Source organism: Peromyscus leucopus, chromosome 3 (assembly GCF_004664715.2).
Source record: "Peromyscus leucopus breed LL Stock chromosome 3, UCI_PerLeu_2.1, whole genome shotgun sequence".
Classification (NCBI taxonomy): domain Eukaryota; kingdom Metazoa; phylum Chordata; class Mammalia; order Rodentia; family Cricetidae; genus Peromyscus; species Peromyscus leucopus.
In genome coordinates, this window is record NC_051065.1 from 13,784,315 (window position 1) to 13,807,336 (window position 23,022).

A 23,022-nucleotide genomic window follows, 5' to 3' on the forward strand; every position below is an offset into this window, starting at 1 on the left:
GCAACCTAAGTTAAGTTGTGGCACCCTGCGGCCAAAGAACAGCAACAACAACAAAATTCATTCCAGACCCCAGCAGAACAGTCTAGACTTCTTGGAGAGTGCACGCTGGAGGAGTTTCTCAGTATTTATTAGTACAGCAAAACCCTATGTGTCAGAACTACATCCCAGAGATCCTAGCAGGCTATGGTAATGCAGGGGACACCCAAGGTGAGAGATATCCATAGCCGGCTAGATGCTCCAGGTCCCGGGCACAGTTTGGGCGTGGTTTTCAGAGAGGAGGGTAGTCAGGGTTGGGAGGAGGAGTCTGAGGCTGGCGCCAGGGACCAGAAGTCTCCCATAGAAGGGCACTGCAGACAGAGAACTTGCAGCAGAAGCAGACTTGGAGAAAGTCCGGGGAGTGGAGGGCTGAGGCCAGGTTCTCCCCATCTGTGAGACGCTCTGGGACGCACGTGATGCCGGGCGGAGCCTGGGCACGGCTGGTGACCGCGCTGTCGCTCCTGGTCCTCGGGGAAGGCCAGCAAGGTAGGTAGCTGGAGAGGGCAGCACAGAGGCTGCCTGGACCTGGGCGTGAGGACCGACTTTTCTGCTGACTCGTGCTGCTGACCTGGCACCATCTCGGTGCCTTTCACCGACAACTGCTCCTTGCATTTCCTTTTACCCTCAGACTGCCTGAGCCTCCTCTTCGCATGGTCCTGCGCCCCACCCCCACCCCCGCTGATCTTTTGATATTTAAATTGCGTTTAATTTGCTTCAAGAACCTGTGCCGAATCTGCCGGCTACTATACAGGAAAGTGATCCGAATTAGTTGGAAACTAATGATCTCCACTCCCAGGCCACCTCTGGAAACAGTTGGTGAAAGTTGCATCTCCACATACACCACTGGGCTAGTTTTGTGTATGTTAGCTTTCCCATCATCTGGTACAGTCAGTTTTCTGCTGCGCAAGCGAACTTGATGGGAAGAATACCCTCTTCCAAACTTCATCAAACCATGACAGAAAAGTGTACAGTAGAGTGACATTAATGACACAAAACAGAGCCACATCTCTTAGCCTTTCTTAGATTCTTTGTGCTCCTATCGGTAAGAATATTAAACAAAAGGTCACTTGGTCTTGTATGTCACTTATTCTGTTAGAGAAATAAATGACGCATACAGCTATCCCCAACCTGAAGGAAAGCCACGCGCAACATCTCTAAAGGTTGAAGATAAAATTATCTTTGCATCATCATGTCAATCTTGAGCAGTTTTATTAAGATAAATTGGGTCTGATAGAGCAGGGGTGAGGGAGAAGCAGGCATCTCCCCACGTGAATTTCTTTTTAAACTGGTCATCCACACTCAATATATTTCTGGAAATGCATTTCCTTAACCAGGTGTCATTCATCTGTGACTTCTTAAGTTTGCTTGATCTTAGCAGGTGCTCCAAAAAGATCTTTCCTAAATTAACACGATAGTTGTACATATTCATAGGCACAGAGCTATGTGATTGGATACAGGCATCCAGTCATTACTATTTCTGTCTTCTTAAAGCTGTGTAGCCATTGTTCCTGAGAATCTTTGAATTCTTCTCTTCCTAGTTCTTTACAAAGTGTATGGCACACTTGCGTCAACTGTCGTCACCTTATTGTGATGTGGAACACTATCGCCTACGCCTTGCAAGTATTTGCAAGCTCATTATTCAGTCGACTTTTCTTTCTCCTTTTACCCTTCCTAGCCCATGGAACAAATGCTATAAAGAACTTTAAAAACTCATGTGTAATAAGTACTACATATGCAGCCATTATGTTTCCAGAAGAGGCCTGTGAACATATTTATTAACATATTCAAATATTTAGAATGATGCCTCTAAGTTTACTGTAGATCACACTTAACAGCTCTGTTAGGATGTTTCATAGAGCACGCATATCACTCACCTGAAGTGCACTATGGTATTACATACACCTGTCCTCAGATATGTGTAGTCAAGTTTAGAATCAAAACCAAAATTGTGCCCTTTGATGTCAAAGCTATTATCTCCATCTGCCTTTCTGTCTCCCCAGTCATAGGTAATCACTATTCTGCTTTCTGTTTTAGGTATTTGTCTAATCTGTGTATTTTATATAAACAAGATCATATTAAAGCTATCATTTTGCTCATAATATAATGTTTTAAAGATCTACCATGGTACAGTATGGCTCAGAACTTCATTTGTTGTAAGGTCGGAGAGCATTCCACTGTAAGGAGACAGTCCATTTTGTGTGTTCATTTTTCTGTTGATGAATTTGTGTTAATTCTGTCTTTCCGCTCTAATAGATAAGGCTGCTATGAGCATCTCTATCCAAGTGTTTATAGGAACATGTTTTTATTTTTACAAAAAGGAGATTTGCTGGGTCAGAAGTTAGCTATAATTAACCAGTTTTAGAATAGCTAGTGTCTCCCCAAATGGCTGCACTGTTTTATATTCCTATAGCATATGAAGGTTTCAATTTATTCACATACCTGCTAACACTTGGCATTATCTGACAGTTTGATTTTAGTTAACCTAGTGGATGTCAGCTGGCCTATTTTACTGTGGCTTGATGTGCATTTTCCTGATGATTAATGGTTTCAAGCATGTCCTATTCATTTGTATATTGACATTTTCATATGTTCTTTGGGAAGAGTCCTACTTATATCTTTCCCCCAAATAAAATAAAATAAAATAAAATATAAAATAAAATGTCTTGGCTTTTTTATTGACTTGTATGAGTTCTTTGCACATTTTACACTTGAATCTCTCATCACTTATATAATATGCAATTATTTTTCTCATTAGGTCCAGTGGATTGTCTTTTTGTTTTCTGTATGCTTTTCAGTACACAAGCAATTTTTGCTTTTGTGGGGGGACAATGTCTTACTATATAGCACATGCTTGCCTAAAACTTTTCCTCCTTTCCTTCTCATTTTAAGCATGTTGGGGTTACAGCTATGCACCACCATATGGCATGTACCACCACATGGAGTTTAAATCTTTAATTTTAATGAAGTTTGATTTCAATTTAATTAGTGTCTTAATATATTTCTGAACTCTCAGCTTTAGATAACCATGATATTGTCTATTTTGTAAGCCAGAAAACAATCTACAATAAGTAACAAATATATGGAAAGCCCATTTGCATATTCTGCCACTTTGTACCTATTATATATTACCTGGCACATTCTGTCAAAGTATTTGAAACCCAAGTATCGAAGATCTTATTTTAAGCTGCTTAGTTGACCTAAATCATATCAGAAAGCAGATGAACAAAAAGGAGTGTAAATTTATAGGAGCTTCTGTTTTCAGGGAAATATATTGAGGCTTTTCTAGAGAGTGTGTCAAGTCAGAACACTGAAGATCACAAAAGATTTGTAAAGCTATTTGTTCAGTACTTGACCAAGATAAGCTTGTCCTTATGTGAGGGTCTAGACATCATCACAATGCTTGCTTAACTGTGAGATATATTCTAGAGCCAAGGGTGGACTAAGACTTTAAGAGGGGGGACTTTTACATTACTAATGTTTTTTAAATGTTCTATTCAACATTCTGTATGAGACAAGTACATTTTTAGGAAAGAAATTATAAAATGACTTAAAAATTCTATTTGCTAAGAATTTTCTCAATAAAATAAAATATAGTGAAATAAAATTCTCATTTAAATATTATATACCCTTCCAAAATTGGTAATGTCACACAGTAATGTCCCCTACAATTATTCCTTATGCTGCTTTGGATTAAGGAATATTATTTAAAGCAGTACAAGAAGAAATGTAAGGACTATAAAGATACTGAAGGAGAAATAATACATAGAATCAAAATAGAGTTATATATTGGAAAAATTGTTAAGTGGTTAGAACACTTGCTTTGCCAGAGTGAAGACCTGAGTTCAGATGCTCAGGACCCATGTAAATACCATAAAGCATGCCTGCACACACATGCAAACATACATCAACATATCACATATCAATATATACCCATGCACATGAGAAAGAAATGAACTTACTGAGTTTTCCCTAAAGAAAATTATTTTGAAGCAAAAATATGTCAGTGATTCATGTAAATCCCATCACTATTACCCTTTAATATCAGGTCTTTAAATTTTAATCATGTGCAGTTTTCTTACATTGAAAGATATTAGAATTCTTTTAAAATTAAATGGAAATGATGGTATATACACTTAATAAAATATTTATCCTTAATATTTATGATAATTATCAATATAATTGGAAATACAGAAATGAAATTCTTCCTAGAAAATGCATATCTATGGAAAAGCAAGACCCTTGCAGTGATTCTAAACTCTTGTAGTAAATACAGGAAACTTAGGTAGCAGACACTTCACAATTACAAAGATAAGAATGTCACTAAAAAGTTAGCTGAGCATATTGCATTCTGCTAACCAGCAGAGGTTGGATTTTAGTGCCTGATTTGGGGAAAATTTGTTCAAAGAGGGCCAGTAATGACATTGAAATCTAGAGGAATTGACCCAAGAGGAATCCTTTCAGGATTGGTGACTTGTGGTCACAATGAACACATTTTAACTTAAGAGCACCCTGTTGCTCTCTCTGCTCAAGTTAAATGAAAATAAAAACCCCAAAGCTTAAGTGTCTCAAGCTCACACTGTGACAGGTCTTCAGTTGCTCCTTGCATCTCTAGAATGTGCAAGCTAAATCATCTTTGACTTGCTAGGAGTCCTTGATGGCCTGTGTGTGTGTGTGTGTGTGTGTGTGTGTGTGTGTGTGTGCAATAGTGATTTTATTTACTTTTTTTAGAAAAGAGAATCAACTTTTAATTGAAGACAGCTATGCTGGTGAATAAAACATATGGCATGAAAATCCTCATCTTTCTGTCTAGCTCCTGAGTGCTTTCCTGGGGGCCACCAGCTTCTTCAGAGTCCTTACAGAAGTGTCCACTTTGACTCAGTGTACCTCCAGCAGTCAGCTGCTCAAGACCTGATCTGTGACCATTCTCTCACTCCTGGATGGTACCGATTTCTCCTCTTTGATAGACCTGCTGAGATGCCAACCAGATGTATTGAGGTACGTTTTTCCCTTACTGAAGTGTTATCTTCATTTTTAGTAGATTGAGTTAATTTGAAATATTCCTATAATATCTAGTTCAATGGTAATGGCTATGATAGTAATGTTATGCTCCATTTAGGCCACAAGTGTTTTGAACCATAATATCTTAGATAATTTCCACAGCTGTGGAACACAATGTAATAGAAATCATTATTCACCAAATTATGTGCAACACATATATTCCTATGCATATGTCTTCTGGTTACCCCATTAGCAGGGCAAAGAGTCAAATTTGAACATACATCCAGGTATATAACCTCAAGAAAACTGCCTTAAAGAATGCTGTTGAATTTTTGCTTCAGTGCTTCTCAGTTTCTACCTGGCATTTCCTTTCTTAACTATGGACTCTGACAACTCAAAACCTACAAATCCATCACCTTCTATTCCATAAGTGAAAAAAAAAACTCAGACTGTCAGTAAAATTTCAGTGTTTTTCAATGTAGCACGTGTGATTTGGGCATGTGCATGAGCGTGTGTGTGTGTGTGTGTGTGTGTGTGTGTGTGTGTGTGTGTGTGCAGAAGCCAGAAGTTGATATTAAGAAGTTGATATTAGATGCCTTCTTCAATTGTTTTCCACTTAGCTTTTGAAACTGGATTTCTCACTGAATCATGACCTCCCCAATGAGGCTAGCCTGACTGGTCAGAAAGCCCCAGGGATCATTCTGTCTCTACCTCCTCAGTACTTTGACCTATAAGCATGTTATTTGTGAGCAGTTAGTGTTTCATCAGCCCCAGTTATTGCTATTATAATCTTGTCCCCATAATCTACGGAATAAGACTAAGTCTAAATATTGTAAAAAAAATCCACGACTTTGGAATATCTGTTTGTAATACGAAAATCGTGAGAAAGTATTTAGACACATTTATTTTGCATCTAATATGTTCTTTCACTGTGGGTATTGTAGGTATGTAGCCTCACTTGATTTCACAAGTGAGACCTTGTGGTAGCCAATGCACCTCATTATAAAAATGTGGATGCAGACAAATATTGGAGAAATTATTTTGGCCACTCCACGTAGTTAAAAGGATATTTATTTAATGGCGAAACTCACAAATTAAGTAATGGGTAGGTCGCAGGGTCTGGGGAAGGTGTAATGCAGTCCAACGGTGTTCTCCGGAGCTCTACACAGTCAATCTGCACTGGTCAGCGTCCCGGCACGAGAGAGCGCCCAGAGCGAGCGCTGGCCCATCCAGCTCTCGGGTCCCCAGGCACCTCCCCTCGCCCCGCCTCGTAGGCGTGACAGTTGCCAGAGTCTCAATGGGGGTTGGAACTTCCAGAACCAAGTTGGAATGGCTACCCACTACAGACAAAGAGTTTGAAACATGTAACCAAAGTCATTATCATTAGGGGCAGAATAACATATAAGATTACCACAGAATGAGTCCTTTGCCTTATCACAAACCTTCAGATAGCTTAATGGAGAGTTCTAAGGACTGTGCAGGCATTTGCAGCTTTTGGTTGAAATATGTAGCTTTATACTAATATTGTCATTCAAGAATATGCTCAAGTTGATAATAAACACTAATGACTGTGTTCTGTGTCACTCTGTGCTGCACTATTCTTATTTTTTTAACCTAGAAGACACAGAGCTATATTTAATACCTGCAGTGAGAATACATTATGTAAAATTATGTCTTAGCAGAACATTCGTTTATCTTATTGTCATTCATATTTGAGAATTATTTAGATGCAGGGTTTTCCTTTTTCAACAATAATGTAAAAAAAAAAAACACCTCAGAAAAAGTACTCAGTTTTACTAAATTTAATGTGAATTTATGTCAGGCTATCTTCTTTTCTTTTCTTTTTGTTTATTTACCTTTTTAAAAAATCACTTTTGTGACATTTTATTAGAAAGAAACTAAAAGCCATTATAATTTAAAAGTAAAGCTTGAGAAAAAAATTGGGGGAAATCACAACATTTTTAACTATTTATGTTCTCTTTGGTTCACTTAGTTGATTCTAGAACCTTATAGAAATGTAAAGATGAAATGGCTCCCCTTGTTTTTTTTTGAAACTCAGTATATCGTCATATATCATCACACGGTTGGTGATGAAGAAGTGTCCACTGTCTACATGGCCTCAACACTCAAGTGGGCAATCAATAGCTTTTTCTTTTTGTCCTCAGAATGATACTAGCCCGTTGAAAGAAATTTGTTTGTTTGGTGTCAAGTAATACACATGATTCCTTGGAAACATGACAAAGAAACATCAGTGATCATAGCAGTGTTTTTTTTCCACAGTCCACCTCACTTGTAACTATCACTAACATGTTCCTACTGTTTCCTCTTATTTATTTATTTATTTTTTGCAACATGGTTTTGTAGCTAGCTACATTATTAGCATGTTCCTATATTACAAATTATTTCAAGTGATTTTAGAAATAACATATATAATCAGGGTAATTTTAGCATGATTAATAAGATTTTTTGACAAGTAAAATTAATGATGATATCTTTTAAGGCTTTAGAACATATTTAAGCTATTAAAAGCATAATGATAATTTTTATTATCATAGCAATAGATAAGAATACATCTCTTAATACTGCATATTCTCACATATTCATTAGCCATTTGTATTTGTTCTGAGAATTATGAATTTGTGGTCTTAGAGTTTGTAAATGAATAAAATGACCTGAATATAAGAAAATAAATACAGTAAAGTAACAACAAATAACAGCATATTGAAAAATACTCTTACAAATAGTTTTTTCATTTAACTCTTACTTATTTTATATTTTACAATTATTATTTAATTGCATCTGTCAACCTTTCATTTAAAATTTTTCTTTACTTTTAAATGTGGAGATAGCATGATTAATGACTGTGCCCTGGATAGTGATTATTGGTTATTACTGCCTATATGTTGTATTTTCATTTACATTTTAGCTGAGCTTTTTAAGTACCACTGGAAGGATGCTGGGCACCTTGTCCAAACTCATGTGCCTTTTGGTTTTTCTAAAAAAATGTGTCTTTTCTTCCAGCATAGTTTGCATTGAGTTACACTTTTCTACCCAGAAATAATGTTGATATTAGACCTCAAACCAAGTTTTAATTTTAGTTTTTCAAGTTGCTAAATAATTTTTCTGTATCAGATTGTAAATAGCACCTTTCTTCTCTCCTGGTTTTTGCCGCATCTCGACTCTGAATTATCATCAAATATATATATCATCTCCAGCAATTGTGCAAAAATTTCTGAGACCAGTGGTATTTGTGCTACATATTAATACACTTTCAGTTCAGCTTGTCTTGTTTTTGTTAATTTTTTAATTTTATTTTATAATTAATTTAATTTTACATATCAGCCATGGATTCCCCTGTCCTCCCTCCTCCCACCCCCAAGCCTTCCCCCCCAACCCACCCTCCATCCCCACCTCCTCCAAGGCAAAGTCTCCTCTGGGGATTCAGCTCAGCCTAGTAGATTCAGTTTAGGCAGGTCCATTCCCCTCCTCCCTACACCAAGGCTGAACAAATTGTCTCAGCATAGGTCCTAGGTTCCAAAAAGCCAGCTCATGCACTAAGGACAGGTCCCGGTCCCACTGCCTGGGGGCCTCATAAACAGTTCAAGCTAATCAACTGTCTCACTTATCCAGAGGGCCTGATCCAGTTCCATGGGGCCTCCTCAGCTATTGGTCCACAGTTCATGTGTTTCCACTAGTTTGGCTATTTGTCCCTGTGCTTTTTCCAATCATGGTCTCAATATCTCTCGCTCATATAATCCCTCCACTCTCTCGCCCATTGCACAGCTTGTCTTGTTTTATGATACAGTCCGACGGTGGTGGCACACGCCCTTAATCTGATCACATGGCAGGCAGAGTCCCTGTGTGTTCAAGAACACAGCCAAGCAAGGTGACCTGAACTTTTAATCCCAGTACCAACCATAGAGACCTGAAGGTCTGTATGGAAGGACAGGAAGTCATGTGGTTGGGTTTTGAGCCAATGAGAAGGCAAACAAAAGACAATAAAAAGACAGGTCATACAGGAAAAGGTCTCTCTGTCAGGGGAAGTGACGGCAGCGAGTGGTAAGCTAAAGGTAGTCATGGCTCTTGCTCTGATCTCTTAGGCTTTAACTCTGTATTTGGTTCTGTGTTTCTCATTTACTAAGACCGTTTAGAATTTCATCTACAGATGTGTTCACTGTTTTAGTAAATTATTTGAAGTTGAATTTCTCATTTATAATACAAATGTAAAAATTAAAGTATTTACATTGAACAGGTTATATTAGTATTAATTAATATATTAATTTAGTTTTCTCTAAATTTAATTTCTCTTGCAATAGACATACAAGTTGTTTGGTTTTTTTTTTAAAGATTTATTGATGTGTATAAGTGTTTTGTCTGTATGTATGTGCTTATACAACATGCATGTCTGGTTCCCAGAGAAGTCAGAAAAAGGTGTTGGATCCCTTGGACCTGGAGTTAAGAATGTTTATGAGTCATGATGTGGATGCTGGGATCCAAATCTAGGTCTTCTGGGAGAACAGCAAGTGCTCTTAGCTGCAATGCCTCATAACCAGCACCAATTTATTTAATTTTTAAACAAATTGATTTTTTACTATTTTGAAAATTATATTAGATTTGAAGATTACAAAAATGTAAAGTTTTTTTTATTTATAGGAAATTAATTGGATTTTCAACCTTTATTTTCTCTGATATAAAAGATGAACCACTGTGGAACACAGGCCCCCATGTGGCTGTCTCTGGGTGATTCAGAAACACTGCCCCTTCCTGGAGAGATCAAGCAGCTGACAGCTTGTGCCACATGGCAGTTCCTGTTCAGCACTGAAAAAGACTGCTGCCTCTTTCAAATCCCGGTGTCTGTTAGAAACTGCGGAGATTTTTTTGTGTACTTGCTACAGCCCACTCAGGGATGTATGGGCTACTGTGCTGAAGGTAAGATAAAATCAGTAATACTTTGAACTGCTAGTTGTGGAGATAGATGTATGTGAGTGAGTGCATTTGCACTCTGGACAGGTTGTGCTGAGCTAATATCAGCAGGTGACTTGGTCTATCATTATTGCTAAACTGAAGCTAACTTTCTGACTTTGTTTGGCCAGGTCAGTTTTCAGATGTTTATCAGTCTCTTAGAATGCTCAGAAATTTATGTTGTGGTGAAAGTATTAAAGCAGACTTACTGCATGTAACGCCTGAGTGGCTTAAGAAATATGATTTCTTCTTGCCTTTCCCCTCTCTAAAATTAAGACATAACAGATAGTAAGCAAAGTTGTGAAATTTGGACTTCTGTATTATTTTATTTTTAATTAGCTAAACTTACCTTAAGCTCTGGTGTTGTTAGTTACTGTAAAGATCAAGATAAATGTGCTCTCTAGTGGGACAGCTCAAACAAGTCATAAAAATAAACTAGACGTAACTCTCAAAGAAGAGAATAAATATCTATGCATTCCACATGCACAGTTTCGCTAAAGAAGGGTTTGCAGTCATGTTTGTAATGCGCTTCCATGTTGGAGTGCTTGCTTAGCCTCTACATAGTTTTAATCTTCAGTATTACAAAAATTATAAAACAAGAACAAACAAAAAAACATCAAATAATATTTTTAGTTTCTGTGTCATCTAGTTTATTCCCTTAATTTTGGTTTTGATCTGGATTTCAGAAGTTACTTGCAAGTAATAATGTATGGAAGGGAAAACAACAGTGGTTTCATAGCAAAGAGGACTGGCAGATACTGTATTTGATCAATGCTAGTAGTATTCCTGGTGAGAGAACAGGGGGATATCATGCATCATCTGGGAGTTTGCAGTAGATGTGTTAACCTTCCCCAGAGGTGCTTAGCCTACTCATGAGAAAATTTGAATGAGTCCAGATTAAGAAACATTCTAGAGAATACATGAGTAATGTACTTCAGAAGTAACAAGAGCAGGAACAACATAGAAAAGAATGAGAAACTGTCACAGACTGGAGAAAATCATTCTGAGTGATGCACTGTGATTTCTTGGAATATTGGAACAGAAGATGACATCAGTGGGGGAAATTATGGTTTTTTTTTTTTTTTGTTGTTGTTGTTGTTTTTAACTAAAGTAGTTCTAAAATCAGCTTCTTAATTTTGACAAATACATCCTGGTCTTAGAAAGTGCTAAGATTTGCAGAACACAGCTTTGAAGTGTATATAGAAATGTTTTTTGTTATTTTTTTTTGTGTGAATATAAAATTACTTTAAACTAAATACTTATAACAAAGCAAAAATATATTCTCATATATTACATCCCCACTGTAGTTTTCTCTTCCTCCTCTCCTCCTAGCTCCTCCTTCCTCCCCTCCCCCCAATCCACGCCTCCTCCATTTCTCTTCAGAAAAGGGCAGGCCTCCCAGGGTTATCAACCAAACATGGTGTATCAAGTTGCAATAAGACTATGCACATCTCCTCATATTAAGGCTAGACGAAGTAACCCAGGAGGAGGAAAATGGTCGCAAAAGCAGGCAAAAGAGTGTGTATTAGTTAGGGTTTCTATTGCTGTAAAGAGACACCATAACCACAGCAACTATTATAAAGAAAGCATTTAATTAGGGTGGCTCACTTAGTTTTAGAGGTTCAGTCTGTAATGATTATGAAGTGGGGCATGACACCGTGCAGGCAGATATAGTGCTGGAGCTGAGAGTGCCTTATCTTGACTCAGAGGCAACAGGAAGTTGACTGCCTGTCACACTGAGTGAAGCTTGAAGAAAAGACCTCAAAGCCCACCCCTACAGTAACACACTTCCAACAGAAGGTGTGGCCCAGATTAAAGGTATGCCCTCCAGTCTCAAGGTATGAATTAAAGGAGTGTGTTATCCAGCCTCCTCCAACAAGACCACACTTCCTCCAAGGTCACATCTCCTAATAGTTCCACCTCTGTGAACTTATGGGGGCCAAATACATTGAAACTACCACAGAGTCAGAGACAGCTCTCACTCCCACTGTTAGGTGCCCCACAAAAACACCAACGTACACAACTATAACAGAGAACCTAACTCAGACTGTACAGTATCATTAGGAAGGAATATATATATTTTGGCCGGTCATGTTTGGTTCTATCCTAGTTTCTCTGGGCTATCCAGACTGGTTCCTGGCCCTCCAGTAGTGTCAGGAATGGGCTTCCTCTCTGTGGCAGGGGGCATGGGTCTCAAGCTGGAGCAGTCATTGTTTGGCCACTCCCACAAATTTTGTGCCACATTTAGCCCAGCCCATCTTGCAGGCCAGACAAATTGTAGTCAAAGGTTTTGTGGCTGGGTTGATGTCCCAATCACTCCACTGGTAGCCTTGTCGGGTTAAAGAAGATGGCCAGTTGAGGTTCCATATCCCACATTACAGGGAGTCATTGCTATGGTTACTCTTGTAGACTCCACTCCAGGGAATTTCCATTGCACTAGGTTTCTACCTCACTCTCAAAATTCTTCCCATTCCAGTTGTCCCTTCCAGTTATCTCTTTCTCTCCACACTCCCATCTGATCTCTCCTGTTGCCATCCCCACCCACCCTCAGGCCACCTGCAGTGATTATTCCATTTTTTCTTCCCAGAGAGATCCATGTGTCTCCTCTTGAGCCCTCCTTATTGCTTAGCCTCTCTGGATCTGTGGATTGTAGTATGATAATCCTTTACTTTACTGACAGTTACTCATAAGTGGGTCTCTCATATCTTTATGGGTCTGGGTTACCTCACTCAGCATGATTTTCTTCAAATTCCATCCATTTGCCTGCAAATTTCATGAAGTCATTGTTTTTAACAGCTGAGTAACACTCCATTGTGTAAATGTGTCACATTTTCTTTATGAATTCTTTGGTTGAGGGACATCTAGGTTCTTTCCAGGTTCTGGCAATTACAAATAAAGCTGCTATGAACATAGTTGCACAAGTGTCCTTGTGGTATGATGGAGCATACTTTGGGTATATGTCTAAGAGTGGTATAGCTGGATCTTGACATAGATTGATTCCCAATTTTCTGAGAAACGACTATATTGATTTCCAAAGTGGCTGAACAAGTTTGCACTCCCAACAGCAATGGAAAAGTGTTCCCCTTCTTCCACATCCTCATTAGCATAAACTGTTGTTGCTTGTGTTTTTGATCTCAGTCATTCTGACAGGTGTAAGATAGAATCTCAGAGTCCTTTTGATTTGCATTCCCTTGATGGATAAGGATGCTGAGTATTTTTAAGCGCTTCTCAGACATTTGAGATTCTTCTGTTGAGAATTCTCTGTTTAGATCTGTACCTCATTTTTAGTTAGATTATTTGGTTTGTTGATATCTAGTTTTTTGAGTACCTTATATATTTTGGAAATTAGCCCTCTGTCAGATGCAGAGTTGGTGAATACCTTTTCCCATTCTATGGGTTGCTGTTTTGTCCTATTGATGGTGTCCTTTGCCTTACAGAAGCTTTTTCGATTCATGAGGTCCCATTTATTAATTGTTGATCATAATGCTTTGGTATTAGTATTCTGTTAAGAAAGTTGTCTCCTGTGCAAATGCATTCAAGGCTGTTGCCCAGTTTATCTTCTGTCAGGTTCCATGCATCTTGTTTTATGTTGAGGTCTTTGACCCAGTTGGACTTGAGTTTTGTGTAGGGTGGTAGACATGAATCTATTTGCTTTCTTCTACATGCTGACATCTAGTTAGACAAGCACCATTAATTGAAGATGCTTTCTTTTTTCCATTGTATATTTCTGTCTTCTTTATATAAAAAAAAAAACCCAGGTGTCCAGAGATGTGTGGATTTATAGCTGGGTCTTCAATTAGATTCTATTAATCAACCTGTCTGATTTTAGGCCAAGACCATGCAGTTTTTATTACTATAGCTCTGTAATAGAGTTTGAAAGCAGGGATGATTATACCTCCAGAAGTTTTTTTATTGCACACATTGTTTTAGATATCCTGGGTTTTTGTTTTTTGATAAGAAGTTGAGTATTGTTCTTTCAAGTTAATTGTGTTGAAATTTTGATGGGGATTGAGTTAAATCTATAGTATGCTTTTGGCAAAATGACCATTTTTACTATGCTAATCCTACTGATCCATGAGCATGAAAGATCTTTCTGCCTTCTGATATCTTCTTCAATTTTTTTCTTCAAAGACTTGAAGATTTTTATCATACAGGTCTTTCACTTGCTTGATAAACATTACCCCTAGATATTTTATATTAATTGTGGCTATTGTGGAGGGTGTTGTTTCCCTGATTTCTTTCTTAGCCTATTTGTCTTTTGTATATAGGAGGGCTACTTTTTTTTAGTTAATCTTGTATCCAACCACTTCCCTGAAGGTATTTATCAGCTGTATGAGTTCTCTGGTATAACTTTTGGGGTCACTCATGTATACTATCACATCCTCTGTAAATAATGATACTTTGACTTCCTCCTTTCCAATTTGTATCCCCTTATGTCTGTTAGTTGTCTTATTGCTCTAGCTAGAACTTCAAGTACTATATTGAATAGATATGGAGGGAGTGGACAACTTGTCTTGTTTCTGATTTTAGTGGAATTGCTTTAAGTTTCTCTCTCCATTTCATTTGATGTTGCCTATTGGTTTGGTGCTCTTATTATGTTTGGGTATGTCCCTGTATCCCTGATCTCTTCAAGACTTTTATCATGACAGAGTTTGGATTTTGTCGAAGGTTTTTTTTTCAGCATCTAATGAGATGATCATGTGTTTTTTTTTCTTTCAGTTTGTTTATATGATGGTTTAAATTGGTAGACTCTCGTAGGTTGAACTAGCCCTACATCTCTGAGACAGAGCCTACTTTATGATAGTGGATGATGTTTTTATGTGTTCTTTAGTGTTTTGCAAGTATTTTTTTGAGTATTTTTACATCAATATTCATGATGGAAATTGGTCTGTAATTCTCTTTCTTTGTTGAATCTTTGGGTCATTTTGGTAGCACTGTGACTGTAGCCTTATAAACTGAATTTGGCATTGTTCCTTCTGCTTCTATTTTGTGGAATGATTTGAGGAGTATTGGTATTAGCTCTTCTTTGAAAGTCTGGTAGAATTCTGCACTAAAACCATCTGGATCTGGGGTTTTTAGGTTGGAAAACTTTTAATAACTGCTTCTATTTCCTTAGGGGCTATAGGTCTATTTAAATTGTTACCTGATCTTGATTTAACTTCACAAATGGCATTTACCAAGAAATTTGTTCATTTCTTTTAGATTTTCCAATTACCAACACTTTCATTGTGTTCCATGAGTTTGGGTATGCTTTATATTCATTTTTGTTGATTCCTAGGAAGTTTTTAATTTCTTTCTATATTTCTGCCTTTACCCAGTTGTCATTTTGTAGAGAGCTGTTCAGTTTCCATGAGTTTGTAGGCTTTTTGTTGTTGAAATCCACCTTTGATCCATGGTGGCCTGATAGACTGCAGGGGTTAATGTGTATCTGTTGAGACTTGCTTTGTGACTGAGTATGTGGTCAATTTTGAAGAAAGTTTCATGAGATTCTAAGAAGAAGGTATATTCTTTTGTGTTTGGGTGAAATGTTCCATAGATATCTGTTAAGTCCATTTGGTTCATAACATCTCTTAGTTCCATTATTTCTCTGTTTGGTTTTTGTCTAGATGACTTGTTCATTTGTGAGAGTGGGGTATTGAAGTCTCCTAAAATTAATGTGCTAGGTTCTATGTGTGATTTAAGCTTCAATAACGTTCCTTTTACATATGTGGGTGCCCTTGTGTTTGGGACATAGGTGTTAAAAATTGAAATGTCATCTTGGTGGATTTTTTCTTTAATGAATAAGAAATGTCCTTCCTCATCTCTTTTGATTAATTTTGGTTGAAAGTCTATTTTGTTAGATATTAGAATAGTTATACCAGCTTGCTTCTTGGGTCCATGTGCTTGGAACTTTTTTTCCAACCATTTACTTTGTGGTAATGTCTGTCTTTGATGTTGAGCTATGTTTCTTATTTACTGCAGAAGAGTGGATATTGTTTTTTATTTTCCTGTTAATCTGTGTCCTTTTATTAACAAATTGAGTGCATTGCTATTGAGAGATATTAGTGACTAATGATTGCTAATTCCTGTTATTTTGTTATTGTTGTTGGTAGTGTGTGTGTGTGTGTGTGTGTGTGTGTGTGTGTGTGTGTGTGTCTTCTTTTGATTTTTCTGGTGTGAGATTGCTTATTTCCTGTGTTTTCATGGGTATAGTTAATTTTTCTGGTTGGAGTTTTCCTTATAGTACCTTCTGTAGGGTTGGATTTGTAGATAGATATTCTTTAAGTGTTTTGTCATTGAATATCTTGTTTTCTCTATGATGATTAAAAGTTTTGCTGGGTATAGTAGTAGTCTGGGCTGGCAAAGTAAAATTATTTTTGAAATGAATGTCTTATTAATTAAAGAAAGCCAGTCAATAAAACAGGTAAAGGCTGGCACAGGGATGATGTCTTTAAAAATTAGCCCTGGAAATGCCCTCTGAACAGCTGATGAGTCTGAATTCATACCTGAATGAGGAGAATTAGGCAGACATGAAAAATATGAAGGGAATAGAGTAAAGGGACATCCCAGAAGATGACTTTAGAGAGACAGAGGTGACAGAACTGTAGGATCTTCGGTTCATTTAAGAACTTAGGTCAAATCAGAATCATGGTATAAAGTCTAAGGGGGTTTTCAAACAGATTAATAATGCAAAATGAGGATTGTATGCTAAAGGCACAAATCATTATTCCTGGAGAAAGGTTCTTGTAGACTGGTGCACTAGTTCCATAGAGAAGCATAAGTGGCTAGCATGTAAGGAGTAGAAATGGATTGGACTAATGGCAAAGGAAAGAGAACGTTAAGCTTAGATGACATGTTCAGACATAGTACGTATAAATTACCTCACCTGTATATAATGTTGGAGTAATATTTATCTTCTAACAAATAAAGCATGTCCTTGGTATAGTTGAGAAGATAAAATGAATTTAAAGCTCTCCATCATGCCACGGGTATTCATGCATTTACTAATCACAATTAATTGTATTAACAGAAGACTAAAAATTGCTATGGAAGAGAGTACTGCAGGCAAGCAAAGGATGTAGTTGGCAATCAGGAGCCCACAAGAAAGCCTCTTTCAGATGGCATTGACACTGAGTTCCGGAGGGCACACAGTCAGTAGTCAGAGCAAGTGGGTCACTATCAGCTAAAGGCAACAACCAGCAGCAGAGTCTCGGGGTGGGGGTGGGGGTGAGTAAGGTCTGCTCAGAGTGAAAGCATAGCAGAACTGTTAGGTGCCATGAGTGAGGGAGAGTGCAGGAGGCTTCCAGGGCAGGGCAGCAGGGCTATCTTCAGAGAGCTCTGTCCCCTGTTCTATTAGATAAGGTTGAAAGAGAGAGCTTCCACTATTGGTAAAAAACAAAAACAAAAACAAGAACAAAAAACTTTGGAAGACCCCACATCATATATAAAGGAAACAAATTCAAGGGCACAAGGATAGCAATTATAACTGTAACACCCATCAAGAGACATTGGGAGTGGTGATGATACTACTGGAGAAAGCAGGGGTGAAGGCGGTTACAGAAAAAACAAGGTTCTTTGCCTTATGATAAAATACCAGTTCCATAACAGGGCATAACATTTTTACATGACTGCGCCAGAACCAGACCTACGTTGTGTGATGCAAAACTGGTCGGTCTTATTTCCATGGAGAAATAGACAAGCCATCAGGTAGTACTACACATCACCAACACCACCGAGTAAAGACTCAAATCTGCAGAAGCAAAGGGAACTAGGGCAACTCTGTCTAGGTGACATTCAAGGCAACTCCACCCAATGGAAGCAGAATAAACATTCTTTGTAAGTGGATGTGCAATATTTATCATGATACACCTCATGATCCCTAAATCAAAGAAACTATATGTTATAAAAATGAAACTAATTAAAATTAGTATTCATTGGGCATTTATTTTAGAAAATAAAAATTATATGTTAAGTACCACAATTTACACATTGAGAGACTAAAATAAATATGAATGAGATTCAGAACAATAAAATAAAAAAATGAAAAGAGTATAAATCAAAAAATATAATTCACATAAACAACAGAAAATTTAATTAATCCAAATCTAGTTCTTTAATTCAATGAAATTCTCTATCCACAATTTTGGGTTAGAAAGCACTGGGACCAGCCATGCAGAGCAGCTGGGTAGAACAAGTATATGCTTAGCATGATTAAAAGCATAGATTCAATCTCTAGGAACACACATGTGAGGGGTTCAGGGAGATAATATTAGGGATACACTAAAACAAGGTTCTCTGAACCAACTAAGCAACGTGAGAATGAGCTCACAGAGATTGTAGCAGCAAGCACAGGGCCCACACAGGTCTGCCCCACATCCTCTGTGTGTATATTATAGCTATTAGCTTAATATTTTTATGGAACTCCTGATTATGAGCCTCCCTGAGTGGGTCTATGACTTTTGTGCCTGCTCTTTGGATTCCCTTCTTCCTGTTGGGTTGCTGTGTCCAACTTTGATATGATAGTTTTACCTTATTATTATATTTTATTTTGTCATGTTCAGTTGTTATCTCTTAAGAGCCAGTTCCTTCCTAATGAGAGACAGAATGGGAGTGGATCCAGGGAAGAGGGAAGGTGGGGCAGAAGAGGGAAGGGTAGAAGGAAGGGGAACTATAATCAGGATCACTGTATGGGTGAAGAATATATTTTCAAAAAAAAAAAAAAAAGAATTAAAAAAGGGAAAAAAAATAAACGGAAAGAATCCCAGAAAAAAAAGATTCCACAGATAATATGAGAACCAAAACAAAGGTATAATTCTTTTAACACTTTGATATCTTTAAATGAACTTGACAAGTTAGTTAACTTATGCACACAGCGACAACACTTAAAGACAATGGTTATAGTCCAATTCAAGAAGTTATATTTCTAGTTAAATACAATTTCAAAAGGATCACCCAGGATCCAGATCATTTTGAGTAGGAATTTTTCAAACATATTAAGTGGAAATAATGACAATCTTATGCAAAAATTTTCCAAAAAAATGACGAAGGAAGAGTTATACAGTCCTGAGAGAGATCTAAACTCCTGTGGAGCCAGTGTTATTCAGAATAACCAAACACAGACATACAAGGCAAGGAAACTATAGCAGCTTCCTATACTGTAGAGTATTTTCACCTATATGGGTGAAAATCAATCTCAGCACTCATCTCAGCACTTGGAGGCTCAGATCACATGAGGTTTATGAATTTGAGGCCAGTTTGGGTTCCATAGCAACTTCCCCGTTTGCCTGCACTAGTAAGTAAGACTCTATCTTGAGAAAGAAAAAAATTATGAGCAGGTTGCAGATATCTTCTAAGCCAATAAATCAAAATTATTGTCTGCACAAAATCCCTATAAATTGGTCAATTATGACTAATACCCTTATATACATTTGTGTTCATTTTTCTTGAGGAAGTTTGTCTGAAATTCTTTAGGGGAAAAAAATCAGATAAAAAAAGTCTGCATTATGGTAAGAGTATATTTAGTGTCATATGAAAATGCCAAATTGTCCTTCAAAGTGACTTGCCACTTCATGTTTCTATAAGAAATAGACTTCTATGGCCCAAGAATTTGAAATTATCACTGTGTCCTGATATTTATTAATGCAGACCGCAAAGGAAGTATTAAAACTACAAGTACTTCAAAATACAACCACTGATCATCGATCATCTCTTTTTCATCTTATCCTTAAAGGGGAAAAATCCTTATGAAAAATCCCAGAGAGAACAACTAATAAATTGTACATCCATGTTAAAACATACTTTCTCAAGGAACTGCTCATAAGTATATGCGGATTTTCACATTTGTGTTTATTTAATTAAATATACAAACTTTAACCTTTTGCAGCTATTTCTGATGTCAAGTTATACACATGTGGCCCTGGAGAAATAGAAATTGGAGGTGACTGTATTGGTGTGTATGGCATTGGTTTTTATATAATGTAGTTATAAGATAGTGACTTCTATGAATAAGTTTGTTCTGTTGTTTCAAATGTTGAATTATTCAAGCACACCAGCTTGGTAGAAGTCAGCAATAACAATAAACTATTTATTATATGAATAGAATGTATCCTTGACGCTGGCAGAACTATAGAGTTAAAAACAAGTGTAAATATTGACAGAATCAATTGACAAGAAAAATTAACATTTGAACTTAATTTTCATAAAAATTTAAATGTATATGTACCTACTGTTTTACCTTCAAAAATCTACCTTCTAGAACTGTTCAAGGAAGTGTGAAGCACAATAGTTATAAAAATATTTCTTTTTTCCCTTTTCATTCTTTCTTTTTTATGTGTGTGTGTGTTTTGAGACAGTGTAGCCCTGGCTATCCTAGAACTAGCTCTGTAAACCAGCCTGGGCTTGAACTCACAGAGCTCTGCCTGCCTCAGCTTTCTGAGTGCTGGGATTAAGGACATGCACCACTACCACCTGGCTCATATTTTTTTATAATATGGAAAAATATCATAAAACTACAAGTAAGCCAGGCACAGTGGTATGCATCTTCAGTCATAGCTGAAACAGGAGGGTTGTTGTACATTTCTGGACAGCTTTGGCTTCATGGGATGATCTTCTCTTAAAACAAGCAGACAGACAGACAGACAGACAGACAAAACAAAAATTAGTCATTTCATTGTGTCTACCGACAAACATGATTCTCTAAAATTAGGAGGCAGGGTTTTCATGTAGTTACTATAATTAACAGCTCTGAGTGGCTTCTCTGCATTCCTCCAGTTGCAGATCAATTTTGCAGGCACTTTTCCCAGTAATTCTGCTACCAAACCATTACGCTGTCTCAAAGTCTCAGCTTCATTAGAGCCTGTGATTTAAATGTTTATTATTTCTTTTACTGTTTTAGGTTATAATATTAAAGAATAAAACAATATTCCTTAGTCATTGTAACAATAAGTACATATTATGATTAATGATCTATTATGGATATTAGGCATGGATTTTCCTAACTAGAGATCTGTATTAAAGAAAAAGAAACTATTTTCCTTTGTGAATAAATACATTTCAGCTGGTGCTGGGGGTATACTGAGTGGTACTGAGATTTTCAATCCTGGGTTCAAATTCAGCACCACAGAAAGCAACAGACAAACTCATTTACTTACTTCTTCATTTACTTATTTCCTCAAATTGTGATATTTAGAACATTTGTGTAATTATTTAGGAAAAACAAGTTATTCAAAACTAGAAAATTAAAACCAACCTGAGTGAAAAACTCGCTATGACTATGCACACTTGGATTAAGGATACTAAAATATATGTAGCTGGGCACACTTTAATCTCAGCATTTGGGAGGCGGAGGCAGAAGGACCAAGATTTTGAGGCCAGTTTGAGCTATGTACAAGACCCTTCTTCAAGAGACACCAACATTTTGTTGTTATTAATTATGTTAACTGTAAAACAATCTATTTGCTGTTAGTCATTGAGATATGGTATCTAACAAAATGATATTTGAAAAGAATATGAATGTATGTTTTCTCTATAGAAAGGACTTAAGACAAAGTTTCTCAGAATTTTCCAGTCTGCATGGCAGATCTACAAGGTTAGCTTTGCAATTGTCACAAAATAATCATGTATATCATAGAAAGATGCATATTTCGGAATATTGTAAAGCATCTTGTTAAATTTTACCAGTAAGATTTTTTTTCTGTTTCTAAAACAAAATAAAACAATTTTTACAGATCTTTAGATTTAACTTTGCAAATGCCTAGAATTAATAAGCAAGCTGTGAACTCTTCATATAGGTCCTAGAAGAAACTTCAGATGTATCTTTAGCTTCAGAAAAATGAAAAGAGTAAGAGATCTGTCCAGCATTTCGTATTGTTCACTGCCAGCATAACCACCGTTCAATGAACAACTCTTTCAACCCAAAGTTATGATGAATTGAGTTCAAAGCAAATTATAAGATATGTATTTGGTTTGATGCTATGGTGAATAGTTATCTTTATAACAAGAGATTATAATGTGTAGTGACTAAATTTTGTTTGTTCTGTAGTTTAGAAAAGATGATTGCCTAAAGAACATCAACCACTTTTCTTTTCACAATCCAGGCTTTGCAAAGGTTCTGCATGATTAACCTATGCATGAGCTAGGTTACTCTGCTGTCAATTATATTCATAATAGATTAAACATGAGTGTTTCCCTTTGATGTCTGCTAGAAAATAATCATTTTTTCCAAACTTGCTTCCCTGTCTTTTTAAAGTAAGTCTCAATGTTAACACCATTTTATTTATAGTCTTTGAGTTCCTTTTTGGCATGGTTGTTTTCTTTCTTCAGGATGCCTGACTTCCTCATTGTGTTTCTTCCACCAGGACAGCTCTCCACCATATCACCCCCTCCACCTCCAGGCAGGCCAAAGGTTACAGTAGAGCTGGTTGGCTCCCAGGTGTTTTGTAGGTGTGCATTTGATGTTTCCCCCACAAACAACTCAGTAGGATTTCTCATAGCCTGGTCTAGGCTTTCTTCCCAAGAAATCAAAGAAGAGCTGAAACAAGAGAGCACACTTCAGGCATTTTCTCTTCTAGAACTTGATGGCATAAATGTCAGACTTGGAGATAAGGTATGTAAAACAAAACCAAAAAACTTTGTATTTTCTTTTCGTGCATACATTGATTTTCAAAATTGGATTTTAAATCAAACACTGAAAGCTTCTCTTGTCCTGAGAATATAAAGCTTGGTAACTGTGCTAATTCTAGTAGCAGAAGTGTCAATAATGTACTTTTGGTGACTGTGTTTAGGTATCTCCTTTTAATAATCTGCTGATTATCAGCGAATCTTTAAAACTCTATGTCTCTTTCAGATTTTAAAATTATAAGCTTCATATATTGGAAAGCAATGTTTTAATGTTTCAATCCTCATACCATTTTAGCTACTTTCTAATAGATATATTTGAAATAAAAAGTACACTGTACTTTATATTGAGGTTCAAATAACTAATATTCTATGATAGGATTTTTCTCAAACTTTAGGCAAGTATGTGAAATGTTTTGGTTCTTTATTTTT

The 23,022-nt window shown here is 36.9% G+C and overlaps 1 protein-coding gene across 1 annotated transcript in view; it reads left to right on the forward strand.

Annotated features, from left to right (window-relative positions):
* Positions 1–380: 380 nt before the first annotated feature.
* The window catches only part of Vwde (von Willebrand factor D and EGF domains), a 67,739-nt gene continuing 45,097 nt past the window's right edge, over positions 381–23,022 (forward strand). Inside the window, exons 1-5 of the mRNA XM_028894658.1 lie at positions 381–522; positions 4,847–5,031; positions 9,732–9,963; positions 19,859–19,924; positions 22,332–22,579. Coding sequence (XP_028750491.1) covers positions 453–522; positions 4,847–5,031; positions 9,732–9,963; positions 19,859–19,924; positions 22,332–22,579 — 801 coding nt within the window. The 5' untranslated portion in view covers positions 381–452. The remainder of the gene's footprint in view (positions 523–4,846; positions 5,032–9,731; positions 9,964–19,858; positions 19,925–22,331; positions 22,580–23,022) is intronic.